This window comes from Nyctibius grandis, chromosome 5 (assembly GCF_013368605.1).
Source record: "Nyctibius grandis isolate bNycGra1 chromosome 5, bNycGra1.pri, whole genome shotgun sequence".
Lineage (NCBI taxonomy): Eukaryota > Metazoa > Chordata > Aves > Nyctibiiformes > Nyctibiidae > Nyctibius > Nyctibius grandis.
In genome coordinates, this window is record NC_090662.1 from 57,965,193 (window position 1) to 57,983,483 (window position 18,291).

The 18,291-nt window shown below is 47.0% G+C and overlaps 1 protein-coding gene across 1 annotated transcript in view; it reads right to left on the bottom strand.

The window, feature by feature from the left end:
• Positions 1–1,224: 1,224 nt before the first annotated feature.
• Positions 1,225–18,291, bottom strand: part of GRIN2B (glutamate ionotropic receptor NMDA type subunit 2B) — a 183,926-nt gene continuing 166,859 nt past the window's right edge. Inside the window, exons 9-12 of the mRNA XM_068401205.1 lie at positions 13,882–14,042; positions 11,577–11,764; positions 4,999–5,237; positions 1,225–3,138 (exon numbers count right to left, since the gene is read on the bottom strand). Of these exons, the coding sequence (XP_068257306.1) occupies positions 1,225–3,138; positions 4,999–5,237; positions 11,577–11,764; positions 13,882–14,042 (2,502 nt within the window). The remainder of the gene's footprint in view (positions 3,139–4,998; positions 5,238–11,576; positions 11,765–13,881; positions 14,043–18,291) is intronic.

Consider the following 18,291-nt stretch of genomic DNA (forward strand, 5'->3'; position numbering starts at 1 on the left):
AGGAAGGCAGAAGGATGAAAATCCTTTTTTCCCCTGCCCTCCTCACTGAAAGGACATGGCAAAACAGGCGTGGTGTCTCCTGAAGTGACCGTGACAAAACTCCCCACCTTGCCCTACTCTTTAGCGCTGTTCCACTGTGTTTGTTATCCAGACACCTTATAGGATCGTGGGTTTATTTTGCTTTCTCTACAGCATTTCAAGTATAAAGTTTTGTATATACTCGCGTATAGGCTAACCCATATTATACACTGATCCCACCCTTGAAGCACATCACAACTAGCGACCAATTCACAGCTAACTAACCAACCCTGTGCCCCTTTCCCCAAATGCCTCTCATTTCAGTGCAAACCAGCATCCTCTGTCAGAGATCTCAGCGGCCTCCCTGGCTCCAGGGTTGCTTTCCCAAACTCAGACCCCACTTCCTTTCCATCTCTTCCACTGGTCTGCCACAGATTCAATGGCTGTAACAGCCATAGTGAAACCACTAGCCAGACCGGCAGACAAGCCTTCATTCCCTCCCCCCACGCCCCCCAGCAGACAATTCAAAATTTTAGCGTAAAATTTCTCAGCATATACGCAAATATATATATATTTTTCAGCCCTAAACCCCCATAGTCTTCACAAAATAATGTAACGAGAACCTCAGTATAGCTAACATATAAGTGCATCATCAAGTTAGTCGTGTTATTCACCCTTCACTTTCTCCACGTCTTCGAACACTACTCTTTTCTAGGCAGTTTTAGGAAGAGTTGCCTGAGCAAGCATATTTTCCTGCATGTCCATTACACTGCTTCTGCTGTCTCCTCTTGCCACATACACTCATGTGTGTGCACATGCCTTTCTCTGCCGGGAGCCAGCATGAGTGAAATGCTAGAGTCACTGCTGCTCCCCCTCAGCCCACCCCTTCCCTGCCTTTTTCTCCCCTTCTTGAAATCACGAACGAGGATATCCAACTCCAACGTCACTGTAAAGTGCAATGGCCAGAAATGGAGGAGAATGGGAGGAGTGAGAACATGGAAAAAGAGATAAAAAGGGAGGAGTAGGAAAGAGGAGGAGGAAGAGGGGAATCCAAAGAGGTGGCACTTGTCACCAGTGCTGCACTACTCAGTGCTCCAGTATCCCACAAAGGATGACTCAGGAGAGTAGCCAATGGGATTGATCCCACTCCACCCTCCCACCCTCCACATACACCCCCAGTCCCTCCCCATGCTCTTCCCCTCTCACTCAAACATCAGACTCAATACTGGAGAGTTTCTCATAAACATGCCCGTTGCTGGAGCCATTGAAAGCCCTGGGGTTTTTGTTGTTAGGCACACAGGGGTTGGACTGGTTCCCTATACAGATGTCCTTCTGGAAACGGGCTGGCACAGCCCCATGAAGGGCTGAGACCACCGGCTTGTTGGTGGTGACGATGGCTCGGAAGTCTGGCCTGGCTTTGGGCCCTCCTGCCACCACAGGCTGCCTGAAGAAATAAGATTTGCTGCCGTGGAGCAAGCATTGGTCATCCCCAAAAGTGGGGATGAAAGGGTTTTGGGTGACCCGGTCGGGGTAGAGCGACTTGCTGAGCATGTAGCCTCCACTGCTGCCGGGGTTGTTGTGGTGGTGGTAGCTGGTGGCGGGCACTGAGGACTTGTTGTTGGCAAAGGTGGTCTCACTGGCTGGCATCTCAAACATGTGGGCATAAGGGCTCCCCTCCAAAAAGCGGCCCTTGTCCTTGAGGCTGACGCTGCGGGGGGCCAGGGCCGAGTCATCCTTCTGTAGGTCCACAAAGGTGTCATAGGAGTGCTGCCGGCGGAGCTTGTTGCGGTTCTTCTTCTGCACCTTAGAGGCAGAATTGGAAGGGCTCTGAGGATATTTGGAGGAGGAGGTGGCGCTGGTGGCCACGGGCATGGGGGCAGGCGGCTGGTCCAGCTCTTGGAGCGAGTTGTCCTCACTGATGTCGTAAAGGTTGCCCGCTTTCTTGCAGGCCTCGCAGCGGATGCAGGCCTGGCGGGTGGAGTTCTGCCCCACCACCGATGGCGTGTAGTTGTGCACCTTAGAAGGGCAACTGCGGCAGAAATTAGCCCCAGGTCGGTCCTCCCAGTCTAGATTGGTCAGGTTCTTCTCCCATGGCGCCGGGACCCCACTCACAACACCATGCTTGTGCTCATTGCCTCCACCAAACTCGCCTGAGCCATGCTTGTGGTGGGCCCTGTTGGTGCATGATCCACCCCCTCCTCCTCCTCCCATGTCGCGTTTAAACTCATCTCCCCGCTCTTTGTAGATATCTGTCAGGTCCACGTGTTCCCAGTGTGGTGAGTTCTCCTTGGCCCGAAACTGGTCCAGGTAGAAGTCCCGCAGCCCTTCCTTGTCCCTGAAGTAGCGCTTGTGGTCAGGTGAGCGGGGCGGGCGCCGGCGGTAGGCCAGCTCTATCTCGTCAAACTCCCGCCGGGACTTGGCGGAGGCTGGGCGCTTCTTCAGGCTGTCCTTGTACTGCTGCTTCCGCCGCTTGGCTGCGTTGCCCTCAATGTTACCATAGGTGACCGTGTGAGTGGAAATGTCAGAGACGTCTGAGCGAATCAAGTCGTCATGGGCCCCGCTGCCTCCATAGCGGTCACTCTTGAAGGAGAACTTGCCGTAAAGGTCGCCCAGCTGGCTGTGCTTGGCAGGGGGTAATCCCAGGTCCAAGGGCTTCTTCCCGATGGACCGCGACTGGGCATTGAAGGGTGGGTTGTCACAGTCGTAGAGCCCATCGATGGAGCTGGTGCTGCCAATGCTGTGGGGGCGGTGGTGGTGGTGGTGGTAGTTGTCCTGATACACATTGCTGTCCTTCAGCTGGAGGTTGCCAAAGGTCCTTTCCACCTCACTAATATAGTCACTAAAGAGGTTCTCCTCACAGGGGGGGTTATTGTAGGACTTGCAGTCTGAGTGGGTGAAGCTGCGGCGGTGCTCGGAGATATCATAGACCGACGACTCACGGCGGATAAAGTCCAGGGCACTCTGTGGTGAGCCATTGACCCCTGACAGGTTGGCCATGTTCTTGGCTGTCCGAAGGAGGCGGAGGATGTTGGAATGGGTGTTGTTCATAGTCGCTGTGGGGGAGTTCATTGCTGACTGGCGTTCCTCTATGGCCACGCCATGGATGCAGCTGTAGATACCCTGAAATGAGAGAAAGCAGGAAGGTGAGTGGTCCTGCAAAGAATACACAAAAGGGAACCTGGACTGGGAAGCATCCTGTGCAGCAACAGTATGTTCCTGTAGGACAGCAAGGCCTGTCAGCCTTCCATCATGAAGCACAATCAAATAAAATGAAATCAGACCTGCTCTACCAACCCTTGCTGTTCTGTGCCTCTTTCTTGCCCCTCACATTTTTTCCTTCCCCTCCATTCCTTTTCCTCTGCTTTGCTTCATGTCATATCTGTAGCATGCAGGAATATCTGCTTGCATCTGTAAGAGTTACTCAAATCTAGTAGGTGTAACATGGAATTGCAATGGGGAAAATATTCTCCTTGGGAACAAAAGCATCAAGACAAATGATTCTGTGTGGATGAGAGGAAGAAAGTCTGTCTTGGCCCTTGAAATTCATCTGGACATCACTGAATCAACAAGACAGGAGCTATCTTAAAAAGGGAACAGTTTCATTTGTCGTAAACTTCGCTACATTAATCACCAGTACAGATTAGAAAAGGAAACAGTGAAAAAGCAGGACTTCCAAATAGGTACTTAGGTCTTTTGCATCTGGTTGAGTGAGGTACTATAGAATTTTTAATTGCATTCTGTTGAATTTAGCAGTGATAACAGGCTCCAAATTGACATCCCTGAAAGCGAAAGTCCTCTATTCAACCTCAAATCAGACAGCAGAAGTGCCTGATTCCTCCACATTCCCCACTGCCTCATTTCATCCATGACACAGACTGTTTGCAAGGGCTACCCCTAGGAGTAAAAGGAAAGGGGCTCATTTATTCCCTGGCCTGCTAAATGACGCCTGCTGACTAATGTCAATTGTGAAATGGACACCATCACATCATGTTACCATGGTTTCTCAGCAGCTAGCAGATGATTAACACTTTTCAGACTTTTCACCAACCTGGCCCAGGTCTAACAGATAACCTCAGAATGAAAGAATCTGTACTTAGCTAAGGATCACCAAACGCAATCCCCCATCTCATCTCCAGACGAAACCAGGTTAGAGATTAACAATATAGAAAAGAGGCTGTGCCCCTGCATTCAAAAGGTTTTGTCATTTCTCCTCAACAATATGTTATGTAGCAACTTTATACTCCTTACACACTCAAAGTTAATTCTGTTACATTGGACACTGAGGTCAAAAATGCCAAGATTTGACCTCACTTCAGAATGGATCAGGAGAAGGGACCAGTGGCTTGAAAGAAGAAAAAAAAGCTCCAATTGGACACTGCTAGCTACACTAATAGCAGAAAGATGACTCAGAAATTACTAGAATCTGCTTTAAATGTAAATATTATACCCTAAGGCAGATTTGCATAAAGCAATTGCTAAATTCGTGTGGTCATCCTCTCTTAAAGGATTTCTGCATGGTTTAGGGCATGGCTTTTGGTTAGGGACTTCTCACCGTTCATGATGGCACACTTCTAGTTAACATAAGGTCAGCTGAACAGCTGTAATATAAAGGACAACGAAAAACTGAATTTCTAATCCTGTTATCCACCATTACTTGACTTATTGCCCCCAAATCTGGCCTCCTCACAACTCATTTTGGAGGAGCAGACAGTTACAGTTAACTTCTCTTTATATTGTGTTTTCATCTCCATGTGAAATTTCCATTTCCATGGCCATAATCCAACAGAGACCAGAGATGTCATAAAAAAACCATTAGATGGTCTTGCAACATTAACAGTGAAAAGATGCCTGTCTTTATCCTGCAGACCACCACTCTATGCTACCTGTGTGTTAGACAGTCTTGGTGGATTTCCACATCTCCAGTACCTAGGACTGTCCGAATAAATCCTCTTTTCCTCCTTGCTAGCTAATGACACTCACCCTGCTGATGGAGAAGACCACACCGGGCTTGCCAGAGCAGACACCCATGAAGCAGTGGCGGAATTGCCAGTAGAAAAGATGCTCACAGATGAAGGTGATGAGACTGAGGGCCATGGCTGCTCCCAGCATATAGAATACACCTGCCATGTTATCTATATCCAGCTGGCTGCTCATAACCTCATTCTTCTCATTGTGACAAATGCCAGTGAGCCACAGCGCTTCCAGCTCCTCCATCTCCCCTAGAAAGACAGAGAGAAGGAAAGAAACAGGTTAGGTAGATAGCCCTGCAATGGCTAAAGAGCTCAAGCTGGGACAGACTGAAAGCCAGAAGTTGATCTAAGGTCATTTCCAGCAGCCATGCTCTTTTTCCACATCTATTACATCGATGAAATATCCTGAGTGTCCTTCTGATAGAGGCAGACACAATTTGTCACAGTGAAGACAACTGGATTTTTCCACAGCCAGATATTGGCCACAAAAAGCTGTACCACAGGTCACAACTATCACACTTGCCAAATGTCTACAACAAGATGACAGCGGCGGCAGCGACTTGAGGTTAGTGCGGGGGCGACATCGGGCTTAACCGGGTGGTTTTCGTACTCTGGGCCCCCCCCCCCGAGTCCCCCGCGAGCATCAGCCCCGAGCTGCTTCCCCCCCCCCACCCCAGACCCGGAGGTTCCCGGCAACGAATCAGGAGAGGAGGGGGCGTAGCCAGAGGCACCGCGGGCGATTTAAGCGATTTAAACGCACCACCCCCCATCGATCGGGTGATAAAGAGCCTCTGGGTGGGCAGGGACTAGTCCCTGGCCAGAGGGTACAGGGGGAGTCAGCAGTGACTGGGTGTGTCCCAGGGCGGGGGAGACCACAGCCGTTTGCAGCTCGTTGGGGAGGGCACTGACTCCCTCCCAGTGCACAAGGCAAGGAAGGTGCCAAGGAGCTGTGAACCAGGGGTATCACCAACAGGTATTTCCCAGCTCAGTGAAAGAACAATGGTATCTACCTGGCGGAAGAAGACCAAAATGGATGTGGGAACCCAGACAGAGCTCCCACGGAAGGAGACGATGGTGCAGGTCGCAGGCTGCAGGGAATGCTACAGCGTCTCTGTGGTGACAGGGGGCTGTGTGCGCTCTGAGCAGGTAGATGATCTGCTCGGCCGAGCGGCACAGCTGCAAAGCCAGGTTGAAAGGCTTCAAGCAGAAGTAGAAAGGCTTAGGAGCATTCGGGAGGCTGAAATGGAGATAGACTGGTGGAGCCAGGCTCTGCCTTCCCTGCAACAAAAATGGGAGCACCTGCCAGAGAGCTCCCAGGATCGAGGGACCCCTGTACTCTGCCCCTCTCAGGTGGAAAACAATAACCTAGAGGAGAGGAGTGAGTGGAGGCAAGTCTATGGCCGTGGCAAAAGGCGAGTGCCCTCCTTGCCTACCTTGCCTCCACAGGTGCCTCTGAGCAATAGATATGAAGGCCTAGTGGAATACAGCCGGTCCAATGGGGATGTGGTGGAGAGGCAACCTATATCAGAGGTCCCACTACAGTCAGAAAAACCTGACAGGCGTATAGCTACCTCCTCCACAAGGAAGAAGAGAAGAGTTTTAGTGGTTGGAGACTCCTTCCTAAAGGGATCTGAGGGCCCAGTATGCAGAGCTGACCCCCATCACAGGGAGGTCTGCAGCCTGCCTGGAGCCCGAATCAGGGATATCACCAGGAAACTCCCCAACCTGGTGAAGGCCACAGACTACTACCCCCTGCTGATCTTCCAGACAGGTGGGGAAGAAGCTGCATCCCGTAGTCTGAGGGGGATGAAGAAAGACTACAAGGCCCTAGGACGGTTGGTGAAAGAGTCTGGGGCACAAGTTGTTTTCTCCTCCCTCCTTCCATTTTCAGGTGATGACGTGGGATGGAATAGTAGGATTCTCTCTATTAATGCCTGGCTACGAGACTGGTGCTACAGGCAGGGCTTTGGGTTCTTTGATAATGGCTGGTTTTATAAGACACCAGGCGTGACCGTAATACATGGGAAAGGTTTATGTCGTAGGGGCAAAAGGGTTCTGGGACAGGAATTAGCAGGGCTCATTCGGAGAGCTTTAAACTAGATTCGAAGGGGGATGGGGTAGTAGCTGGGCTTGCACCACTGGGGCAACGGTCTAGTGTTGAGGTAGACCAGGAGGCCTCCCATCCCCCTGGGGTGAAATCGGTGTGCTCAGCTTGCTCCCTGAAATGCCTGTACACCAATGCACGCAGCATGGGGAATAAACAAGAGGAGTTAGAAATCCGTGTTCGGTCGGGGGGCTATGATTTAGTGGCAATTACAGAGACTTGGTGGGACACCTCGCATGACTGGAATGTGGTCATGGATGGCTATGTCCTGTTCAGGAAAGACAGGCCGCTAAGGAGAGGTGGTGGAGTTGCTCTTTATGTGAGTGAGCAGCTAGAATGTATTGAGTTCTGTCCAGGGGCGGATCAGGAGCGAGTTGAGAGTTTGTGGGTGTGAATTAAGGGGCAGGCTGGCAGGGGTGATACTGTTGTGGGTGTCTATTACAGGCCACCGGATCAGGATGAGGAGGGTGATGAAGCCTTCTACAGACAGCTGAGAGCAGTCTCGCAATTACAGGGCCTGGTTGTTGTGGGGGATTTCAACTACCCTGATATTTGCTGGGAGGCCTACTCAGCCAGCCATCCTCAGTCTAGGAGGTTCCTCCAGTGCATTGATGATAACTTTCTGATGCAAACGGTGGATGAGCCAACTAGGAGAGGAGCGCTGCTGGATCTTATCCTCACTAACAAGGAGGGTCTGGTTGAAGAGGTGAAGGTTGAGGGCAGCCTTGGTTGTAGTGACCATGAGATGGTAGAGTTCAGGATCTCATGTGGCAGGAACAGAATAGCTAGCAGAATCACAACCCTGGACTTCAGGAGGGCCAACTTTGGCCTTTTCAAGCAATTGCTAGGGGAAATCCCATGGGGTACTAGAAGGTAAGGGGGCCCAAGATAGTTGGTTAGCATTCAAGGACTGCTTCTTCCAAGCTCAAAATCAGAGCATCCCAACAAGTAGGAAGTCAAGGAAGGGTACCAGGAGACCTGCATGGTTAAACAGGGAACTGCTGGGCAAACTCAAGTGGAAGAAGAGGGTGTACAGATCATGGAAGGAGGGGCTGGCCACTTGGGAGGAATATAAGTCTGTTGTCAGAGGATGTAGGGAGGCAACTAGGAAAGCTAAGGCCTCCTTGGAATTAAACCTTGCAAGAGAGGTCAAGGACAACAGAAAGGGCTTCTTCAAATACATTGCAGGTAAAGCCAACACTAGAGGCAATGTAGGCCCACTGATGAATGAGATGGGGGCCCTGGAGACAGAGGATAAAAAGAAGGCGGAGTTACTGAATGCCTTCTTTGCCTCTGTCTATACTGTTGGAGGCTGTCCTGAGGAGCCCCGGACCCCTGAGGCCCCAGAAGAAGTCAGGATAGAGGAGGAATCTGTCTTGGTAGATGAGGGCTGGGTCAGGGACCAATTAAGCAATCTGGACGTCCATAAATCCATGGGCCCTGATGGGATGCACCCGTGGGTGCTGAGGGAGCTGGCGGAAGTCATTGCTAGGCCACTCTCCATCATCTTTGCTAAGTCGTGGGCAACGGGAGAGGTGCCTGAGGACTGGAGGAAAGCGAATGTCACTCCAGTCTTCAAAAAGGGCAAGAAGGAGGATCCGGGTAACTATAGACCGGTCAGCCTCACCTCCATCCCCGGAAAGGTGATGGAACAACTTGTTCTTGGTGCTGTCTCTAGGCACATCAAGGATAGGGGGATCATTAGGGGCACTCAGCATGGCTTCACCAAGGGGAAGTCATGCTTAACCAACTTGATAGCCTTTTATGAGGACGTAACCCAGTGGATAGATGATGGTAAAGCTGTGGATGTGGTCTATCTCGATTTCAGTAAAGCGTTTGACACGGTCTCCCACAGCATCCTCGCAGCTAAACTGAGGAAGTGTGGTCTGGATGATCGGGTAGTGAGGTGGCTTGTGAACTGGCTGAAGGAAAGAAGCCAGAGAGTGGTGGTCAATGGGACAGAGTCCAGTTGGAGGCCTGTGTCTAGCGGAGTCCCTCAAGGGTCGGTACTGGGACCAGTACTATTCAATATATTCATTAATGACTTGGATGAGGAAATAGAGTGCACTGTCAGCAAGTTCGCTGGTGACACAAAACTGGGAGGAGTGGCTGATGCACCGGAAGGCTGCGCAGCCATTCAGAGAGACCTGGACAGGCTGGAGAGTTGGGCGGGGAGAAATTTAATGAAATATAACAAGGGCAAGTGTAGAGTCCTGCATCTGGGCAAGAACAACGCCATGTACCAGTACAAGTTGGGGGCAGACCTGTTGGAGAGCAGCGTAGGGGAAAGGGACCTGGGGGTCCTAGTGGACAGCAGGATGACCATGAGCCAGCAGTGTGCCCTTGTGGCCAAGAAGGCCAATGGCATCCTGGGGTGGATTAGAAGGGGTGTGGTTAGCAGGTCGAGAGAGGTTCTCCTCCCCCTCTACTCTGCCCTGCTGAGGCCGCATCTGGAATATTGTGTCTAGTTCTGGGCCCCTCAGTTCAAGAAGGACAGGGAACTGCTAGAGAGAGTCCAGTGCAGAGCCACGAAGATGATTAAGGGAGTGGAACATCTCCCTTATGAGGAGAGGCTGAGGGAGCTGGGTCTCTTTAGCTTAGAGAAGAGGAGACTGAGGGGTGACCTCATTAATGTTTATAAATATGTAAAGGGCAAGTGTCATGAGGATGGAGCCAGGCTCTTCTCAGTGACATCCCTTGACAGGACAAGGGGCAATGGGTGCAAGCTGGAACACAGGAGGTTCCACTTAAATATGAGGAAAAACTTCTTTATGGTGAGGGTGACTGAACACTGGAACAGGCTGCCCAGAGAGGATGTGGAGTCTCCTTCTCTGGAGACATTCAAAACCCGCCTGGATGCGTTCCTGTGTGATATGGTCTAGGCAATCCTGCTCCGGCAGGGGGATTGGACTAGATGATCTTTCGAGGTCCCTTCCAATCCCTAACATTCTGTGATTCTGTGATTCTGTGAAGATCCTGAAAAAGTAGTTCACCAGATGACTGAAGACCTGGCATTACAAACTTCCACTTTCTTATTAGGTCAATGAAGAGAAAGATCAGGGGTTGATACTGGTAGACAAAAATGAGTCACTTCTAAATGAAAACATTGTATGTTTCCAGCTCAAAATTCAAAATGTTGATTTTTTAAAATCAAAATATCAGATTTTGAATTTGTTTCTATCATATCCGTAGCTCATTAAAACTAGGTGCAATGTTCCCAAAAATATTTGTGCATTTTTACCTGGTTTTCTTCCCTTCAATTTTGTCCAAATTCAACACTTCAAATCCCTTTGACGAATCAAAAATATTACTAATTTGTATCAGCTAGAAACAAATGTCCTGTAGTCTAATTTCATACCCCACTTACTTCCATTATGGTATTTTCATGAGGGGAGAGAGAGAGATAAACACTCATGCACACACACATACTGAGACATTCAGAAACAAACTAATTTTGCATGTTGGCAATTCTTTTCATGCCGTTAGGATAGTTAGTTTTTCACATTTTCAACCTCCAGTCCACTGACAGGGGGAAAAAATCCGTATATTTATGTGGCGCCATAGCACAGTCTTTAAAGCTTTATGGAGAACTTACATCTTTTTCTGAAATAATACACATTAGGCTGCTTAGAAGACAGAACATCCTATCCTTCAGGTGGCCAATTTTCTGCTGAAGTATATCAGAGCTATGTTCTTTCCATATTTATTATACCATATGTTATTTTCAGATTTAAGAAAAAAAGAAATACTTATAAATAAAAAAAACTGTGAATATTATTTATTCAAAAAAGAAGGACACAGCAAGACGTTATACGGAATGGAAAGGGAAAGCCAAGAAAATATGTTCTAAGAAGAAACTCCTTATCCCACGAATCATTTTTTTTTAATAATAGCAATTTCTCTGTAAAGGATGAGATGAACTAGGTAACTATAATGTTCTGATTAAAAACTCACTCCAAAATATGCTTCTGAGTCTCAAGTCCTTCCTTGGATTTTTTTTGAGGTTTTGGAAAATCTGAATTAACTCTTTCATCCAGAAATATGTATCCTTTAATTTTGTAAACTCTGATGGCTTGATCCTGTCTAGAACTATAAAGCATTGGATGACCATGGAAAGTCCAGTATAATTAGTGGATTTGGTCATGACAAAACCTCAAAGTTAGTGAAAAGTTCACAACAGAAATCTTATTTTTACAAGACATTCTTCTCACAAGATATTTTTCAAACACACATCTGAGCTAGTTCTATGAAACCTTTAGTGCTTTTGACATTGCTTTTGATGATACTGCTACCCTGCATCAACAACATAAAACAAGTGACATCCTCACATTTTTGGTAGAAGTAATGCTTCTAACAAACCCTTGTTATTAATTTCCTGTTCTCAACTCAAATCTGAAGCACCAGAACTAGGGACTACTATTTCTTACATGCAAAACTTGATATTTCTTAGGAAAACTCCATCTCCTCTTTTTCTTGTCACTTACCATCTCCAAAAAGCTGTAGAATGGCAAGATCAACCTGGCGCTTCCAGCCTGAGTCCTTTTGGATGGCAATGCCATAGCCAGTGGAGGCAAACACTTTCCCACTCCCAATCGTCACCAGCTTGCAGCCTTCATCTCTGCCAGCCATGTAGTTTAGCACTGCTGCATCATAAATGAAAGCATCCAACTTCCTGCATAGGCGCAAGAAACAAGAGGGTTATAGTACAGAAGAGAGAGAATCTGTATGAGTTCAGAGGTGTTCTCAGGTAATTAAGGCAGAAACGAATGTCTTTCAGATAGACTACGATAGGTTACATCTTCACCTTCAGAGTTAACTAAAAGCTGAGCCTAGAACCTGTTTACAAGTGAAGCTAGATTATAAATGAGGACTGTCTATTTCTTTCTGACTCTTTGATAGTCATAATTTCTGATCTGAAAGAAAATTTGGAATACAAACATACTTCAAGATGAAGATGAATGAAGAGGAAGTCAAGGGGATCTATAGTCCTAAGAATAGCTTATACTTCTGTACTGCCTTTCATCTCAAAGGAACCTAAAATGCTTTATAAAATATATCAATATTAGATAGCAAAGTAGGGGCTGGAGTAAGGAAAATATTATCTCTGATTCAAACTACTGGCATGACTTAGCTGAGCAAAATGTAATTTTCTCAAATTAAATATAGTTAGGACATCAAGTTTAACTCCTCAGTTACTGTGAAAAGCACTACTGGATCTTTATCAATGTCAAATGGCCATGATAGCAGCTTTATGGTTTCCTATGCTGGGCAGCTCTTTGGCAAAGAGTGCCTGGCTGAAAACCACAAGAAAAATTCTGTTTCAACACAGAGAAATCCCCATTATGGGCTGGGATGGTTAGACAGCACAACAGACTGATTAGAACCTTCCTCTCACTGCAATAAATTGATTTGGGGGTGGGGGGCAGTCTCAGGGGGCTGCATCTTCCACATAACCAAAGACAGCCAATAAGTAAATCCTCCCACTAGATCTGAAATAAAGCACTTTACAACAAAAGACCAAAGACCTTCCACCTTGCATTCTCACACTCACGCTATCTTTTCAGGCCACCTCCTGTACATATATTTCCAGTATGGTGATTATCTCAGATGAAGTGCTTATCTGTGGGGAAGTCTGTCCAAGGCTGGATATGAAGCCAGGATGACATCTACTGCAAATGATGAGCTCTATTTCATCCATATATTTCCAGAACAGAGCATATTTATTTCCTGGATGATGACTATCCTGGCAAATATACCTTCCCAGGATGGCATCCAACAATGGTACAATCATTTATAATGGGCTGTGTGCCTCTCAACCTGGCAAACAGGTTTAGGAATATTCAGTCAATCTAGTAATTAAATTGGCTGAACATCTTCATTCGTGCTTTGGAATGAACTTTCTCTTAAGGGTGCAACACGAGTGTAAGGAAGAATGGCTTTTGTCACTGGAGCTGGGCTCTGACAACCAAAACAGTCAGCTCTGGGAGGACATCTTTAATTATAAAGGACAAAGGCTTGCAAAATGGCATTAAAACTAGCTAACTTCAAAGTTAGCTCCTTTACAGATTCACTGCTATTAAAATAGGATGAGCTGTTCAAACGTACATTTTGCTAATGATTTTTCCCACGTTTCACAAAATACCCAAGGAAATCATTCTGGTTTATACACTTCCTTATTATTCAAACAACATTTTGTTCAGCCCTTGATAGTAAAATATTCCAGAGAGAAGGGCTACTTTCAAACTATTTGCTTCAAGCACACCTTCCATTACACTATATTAGCTAGTGAAACACCGGGGTGGTATTAGTCTGACAAGGATTGTTTCAGCTTCCTGATTAACACAATTTTTTATACGCAGAAGGAGGGAAAACAAAGGAATTTCCAGATGACAATATAAATACTCTAAAAAACTTTGTCCACAGAGGTCTGTGAGCTTTTCCTGCGTATGCATAAGGACCCATCATCATGAAACATCTTGATGAAGCAAGGTCTTTGGGACTAATATACACAAGGCTAACATACACAAGGATACAGAAGATCCTCTTTTTTTCTTCTAAATAGTCTTATAAACACAGGAAAAACAGAAACTCTTATACAGATGTCAGTAGAAAAACCTGTCTAAGAGAACCACAAAATTATTCTCCTGTGCTGTGTATGGTCTTGCTATACTTTTAACCATGGAATGAAGATGGAGACTCATTCTCCAAACCTCACAAAAAATTTTCCAGACAAGCATGCAAAGAAGTCAGGTTTCTGTGGTGAGTAAGCATGGAAGAAGAAAGCCTCACCCAGTTTTTAGCGAGAACAGTGCATCATCCACCCCCCTCTGATTGAACTTCACCATGTAGCTGTGCATTTCAGGGTAGTTGTTGCGAATGTTCCTTTCTGTGCTGCCATTGGGAACCGTCCCGAAGCGGAAAGGGGGTGAGAAGTCATTGGGTTTCTGGAACTGGAGAGACAGAAAAAGAACATTTCTCACAATCTTTCAGCAAGAAGCAGTCATCTGAATGAGAGAACACACTCTCCTCAGAGGGTAGTTCTGATTTTATTTTGCTATCTTGTAGAAAACATTATTGAGAAGATATTGTATTTCACTGTTTGCAAACACAAACATCTCCTGCTAGTGCCTAAGAACCAAGAAGTGAATCTGAGCAATCCGGTCTTTTTGTCCACTCTGTATTAAGCACGTAAAATAGCCAGTGATCAAAGATTACAAGGAGGTTAGATAAAAGGAAAAAGAAAAAAGGAAAGGGAAAAGGTAACAGCAGCTTTGGAACACAGTCAAGGAAAGATTTTCCATAAAATCTATGTGCATTTTATCCACAAAGTGTCACTTAGTTTCTAACAAGTATCTTTTTCAGCTCTGTGGATGCCTTTTGCACTTCCTGATTCTGACTGAAGTAGGAAAGTAATTAATGGGGAGAGATGCCTCTCAGAATACCTCACACCCACTTCACCAAACAATCCACTTTCAAACTTTTGGGCAAATGTCCCATACAAAGTGCCATGAGTGGCTGCAAGTCACTAGTAACATCTGATGCCCAGAACAGAGCTGGCAGAATAATCCAAACCTTTTGCTGCTCCCAAGAAATACATTCATCATAACATTCCCCTATGGCTGCAAGGCTCTGAGATTTTATATGCCACTTGCTTAACTCAAGTCATAATCAATGCTCTCTGGGGTTTTATGAGCAGTAAAATTTAGACTGTCAATTATCAAGACTGCTTAAAACCCCTAGAACCAGCAGATGGGAAGGAGCACAGAATTGTAAGCCAGGAACTGAATAAGCAGTAAAGAAAAAGATGAAAAGGTAGGTTAGATGGAGGGAAGCCCTCTCCTCTCTTAATATATCAAGCAGTAGCTTTCCTGGTGCTAATTCTTGACTCCCAACTGTATATTCATATATATTCATATAATCCTGAGAGGCATGCTAAGAACATGCTAACAGTCAGACCAAACCCATTTAACAGCAACAGTTCACCTGGTACATGAATATATTCAGTCATGTACTGCCACCTTCTATAGTGGAAATGTGGCTGTGGTCTATAGCTATAGCTTAAAAAACATGCAGATGAGCCTTGTTCTTGAGTTCTACTCAAAGCCAGTTAGAATATGGTCAACTCAGTTGAGGAGACCAAAGCCACTAAAGCAGTGTATCTATCTCATTCACAACATCTCAGCAATAAGGCCAAATAGGAGCTGCCTGTGGGTAAGTGAACGCACCATTTACATCACCTGTTTCTGTGTACCAGTCAATTCATCTGGCTGTGCAAGGAGTCATCTCTCCAGTTTGGATGGCGAGATGAGCTGGTTTGTATGTGCACACATGAGTGTGTGAGAGAGAACACATGTCCTACTGCTTTGAGTCAATAGAAAACATCAGGGCTGTTTTTTGAAACACAGGTTGGCACACCACCAAAAAAAAGAGGTTTCACATAGCATAAAACAGGCAGTAAGGTGGCTCTTAGAACATTGTCACACCCCCTAGGGATGAAGACAAACTCATAGCTATCAAAACCTGTAATGAAAGCAAACTTTGATGGGAGAAAAATCACTGCAGCATGCTAAAATTATTCTTTTTTTACCAAGCTGATTATAGCAGCAGCTTAGGAGACCAATCACAAGAAGGGCATTGCCATACCAGGCACAAAGGAACACAGTCTCTCCCCTGACATACTAAAATAGGTGTTTGCAAAGTGGGCAACTTGCTTCCCCAGAGGCTGCAGAGGGCAGATGGGGCATTCCCCATCCCATAGAGCCCTCCAACGGAGTAAAGTCAGCAAGGCAAGCAGCAGGTAGGCCTGACCAACATTGGTGTGACCTCAGCTTCAGCATGCCCTTTGGAGGGACAGCAACTACGAGAGTCTCTCTCTGGGCCCAAAGAGTGTTAAGAGAAAAAGAGGTCCCATCCAATGTCCATTTTATACCTCCACCTTCCATTCCTAGTGGTACAATCTCTATAGTTTTGTCCGCTTCCATCACTGTGTCTATGAACTGGAGTAAGAAGGATTATAGAGTCAGGCAGGGCTGTGATAAGGGAAACAATCCCACCTCTGAACTATCCTTTGTCCCTACTGTGTTCAAGGACCCCTCTTAGCAGTCAGAGGTGAAGGGCTCCATATTTAATTTTTAACCTCCTGGACAATAAATAAATAAAAGAAAAAATTCCTCTTGAAGGAAAATTACTGTTTTCAGCAACTGGAAAAGCAAGTTTCTAGAGAAGGAAGCCAGGCTCATGGCTTCTACAAAACCACATACTGTGCATTCACTCATCATCCCTTACCCCCTACTCATTCCTCAATTCAAACAGATCTGAAAATGCAAATTATTCTCCACACACCCACATGCACACACACTTAACCATAGCCTGGTGGACAACGAGACAGGAAACAGTCTGAAAGGATCCATGTGACCCACACCAGAGATCTTTAGCTTGAATGCCTAAGAGGAACACACTTCCCCAGCCACCTGGTTTGGTGTTTGCAAAGCTGAAAGCAATTGATGCCCAGCTGACTCCGCTGTCCATGGAGCCAGAGATAAGCAGCTAACTTCTCCACATTTGACAAGTAATAGTGGTACATGCATGCAGTTTTCTGGCAGGAGATGGCAGCTGAAAAATCCCCATGTTTGTTGCTCGGCAGTAGGTGGGCACAGCTCAGTCCAGGGATGGAGCAATCTCCAAAGAGCTCTCCAGAGCCCAAAACTGCTGCTTCTTTCGAACCCCACTTCTGCCCCACACAGCTCACGCTGAAGGAGCAAGAAGACATACAAGCCTTCCCAGAAAATATATGGGACAGATGGGGAAGGAGTGTGTCCTCTCCTGGCAACACGGTGGAAGAACTTGTGCGGAGGAATTGGAGAAGATCCATAAGGGGGAAATTTAATTGGCACTGTTGTCAAAGAGTTCAGTAAGGAAAGCCACTTGTTTGGCTTCTCCCAAGGGCTGGGAGAGTGGGCCTAGATCAGAAGTGTCAGCACCAGGGAAGCAGGGCACTTCGGCAGGCTGGTCTAGAAGGAGTCTGAGAGACATGAGACAGAAGGTGAAGAACAATGCAGAGGCCATTACATGGAGGCAGCCTGTGATGAGGTAATCTCAATGCCTCAGTAAATATTGACAAAGGAGTTAACCACAGATATTGAGAGAAAGGGTCAGAATTTAGACTAATGAGAAAACTCTCCCATAATTTCATGTAAATGTTTCTCCTGCAGAGCCCTAAATCACAACTACTCTACCCCAGGCATCTGCAAAGAGGAACCCTGCGAGGCTCTGGCAAAAAAATGTGGTGAAAACAGGGGAGGGGAAGCTAAGCAACTGCAACGGTTGCAGCGCAAACCCAGCTGCAGAGAGTCACAGGGAGCAGCAAACAGGGCTGTACACCGTCTGCACTTGTAGGAGCTCCACCTCACACTTCCCTGAAGCAGAAGCCGTGTCCTGCTGCCCAGCTCTACCTACCTCGAGGGGTGACTGCCTGGGAGGGAACGTGCAGAGCTCCCCCGCAGCCCTGCACCCAAAGAGCCCTGGGCGGAGATGTACCTCACCTGCAGCCTCCCACTCACTCACTCACCATGGGGCCTCGGTCATGAGATGTTCCCCTGTACCCAAGGTGATGTGACACTCTCTCGCCTGTGAGCAAAATCCCTTACGGAGCTGGCTTCATATCAAATGTAGGGGGCAGGTGGATGCTAGAGATGGCGGTGCGAGGCAGAAACCAAGCATACCTGAAGGGCTGGGGTAGCTTTCGGACATGAGACTTCTGTGTTCAGAGCCCAGCAGCTGTCCACCTCTTCAACCCCTCACTCCACAAATTGAAACTAAGAAGCATTAAGTCCAAATCAGACCACGGCGTTGGGAAAGTAAATTCTCAGCGTCAGAGAGCAGAAATCTTCCTGCTCCGGAGAGCGATAAACACACAGGCTGAGGGCTATTAGCACATTCAGAGTGGAGAGCCCCTTTCCCGCTCCCCCCCGCAACTTGCCATGAGAGCTGTCGGCAGCAGCCGCGAGAGCGGGTTTAAGTGACTTGTCTGGCAGAGCTGTTTCATTAGCAATTTGGAGCCCTGCCGTGCAGAAAGCAGCATTGTTCTCAGATGTTCGAATATCAATCTGCATAATGAAACAGGTGATAGGAGCTCTTCCCATTCAGGCAGCTGCGATTGGAGGGGATTCAAGGATGTGGGGAAGAGGTTATGTCTAATTG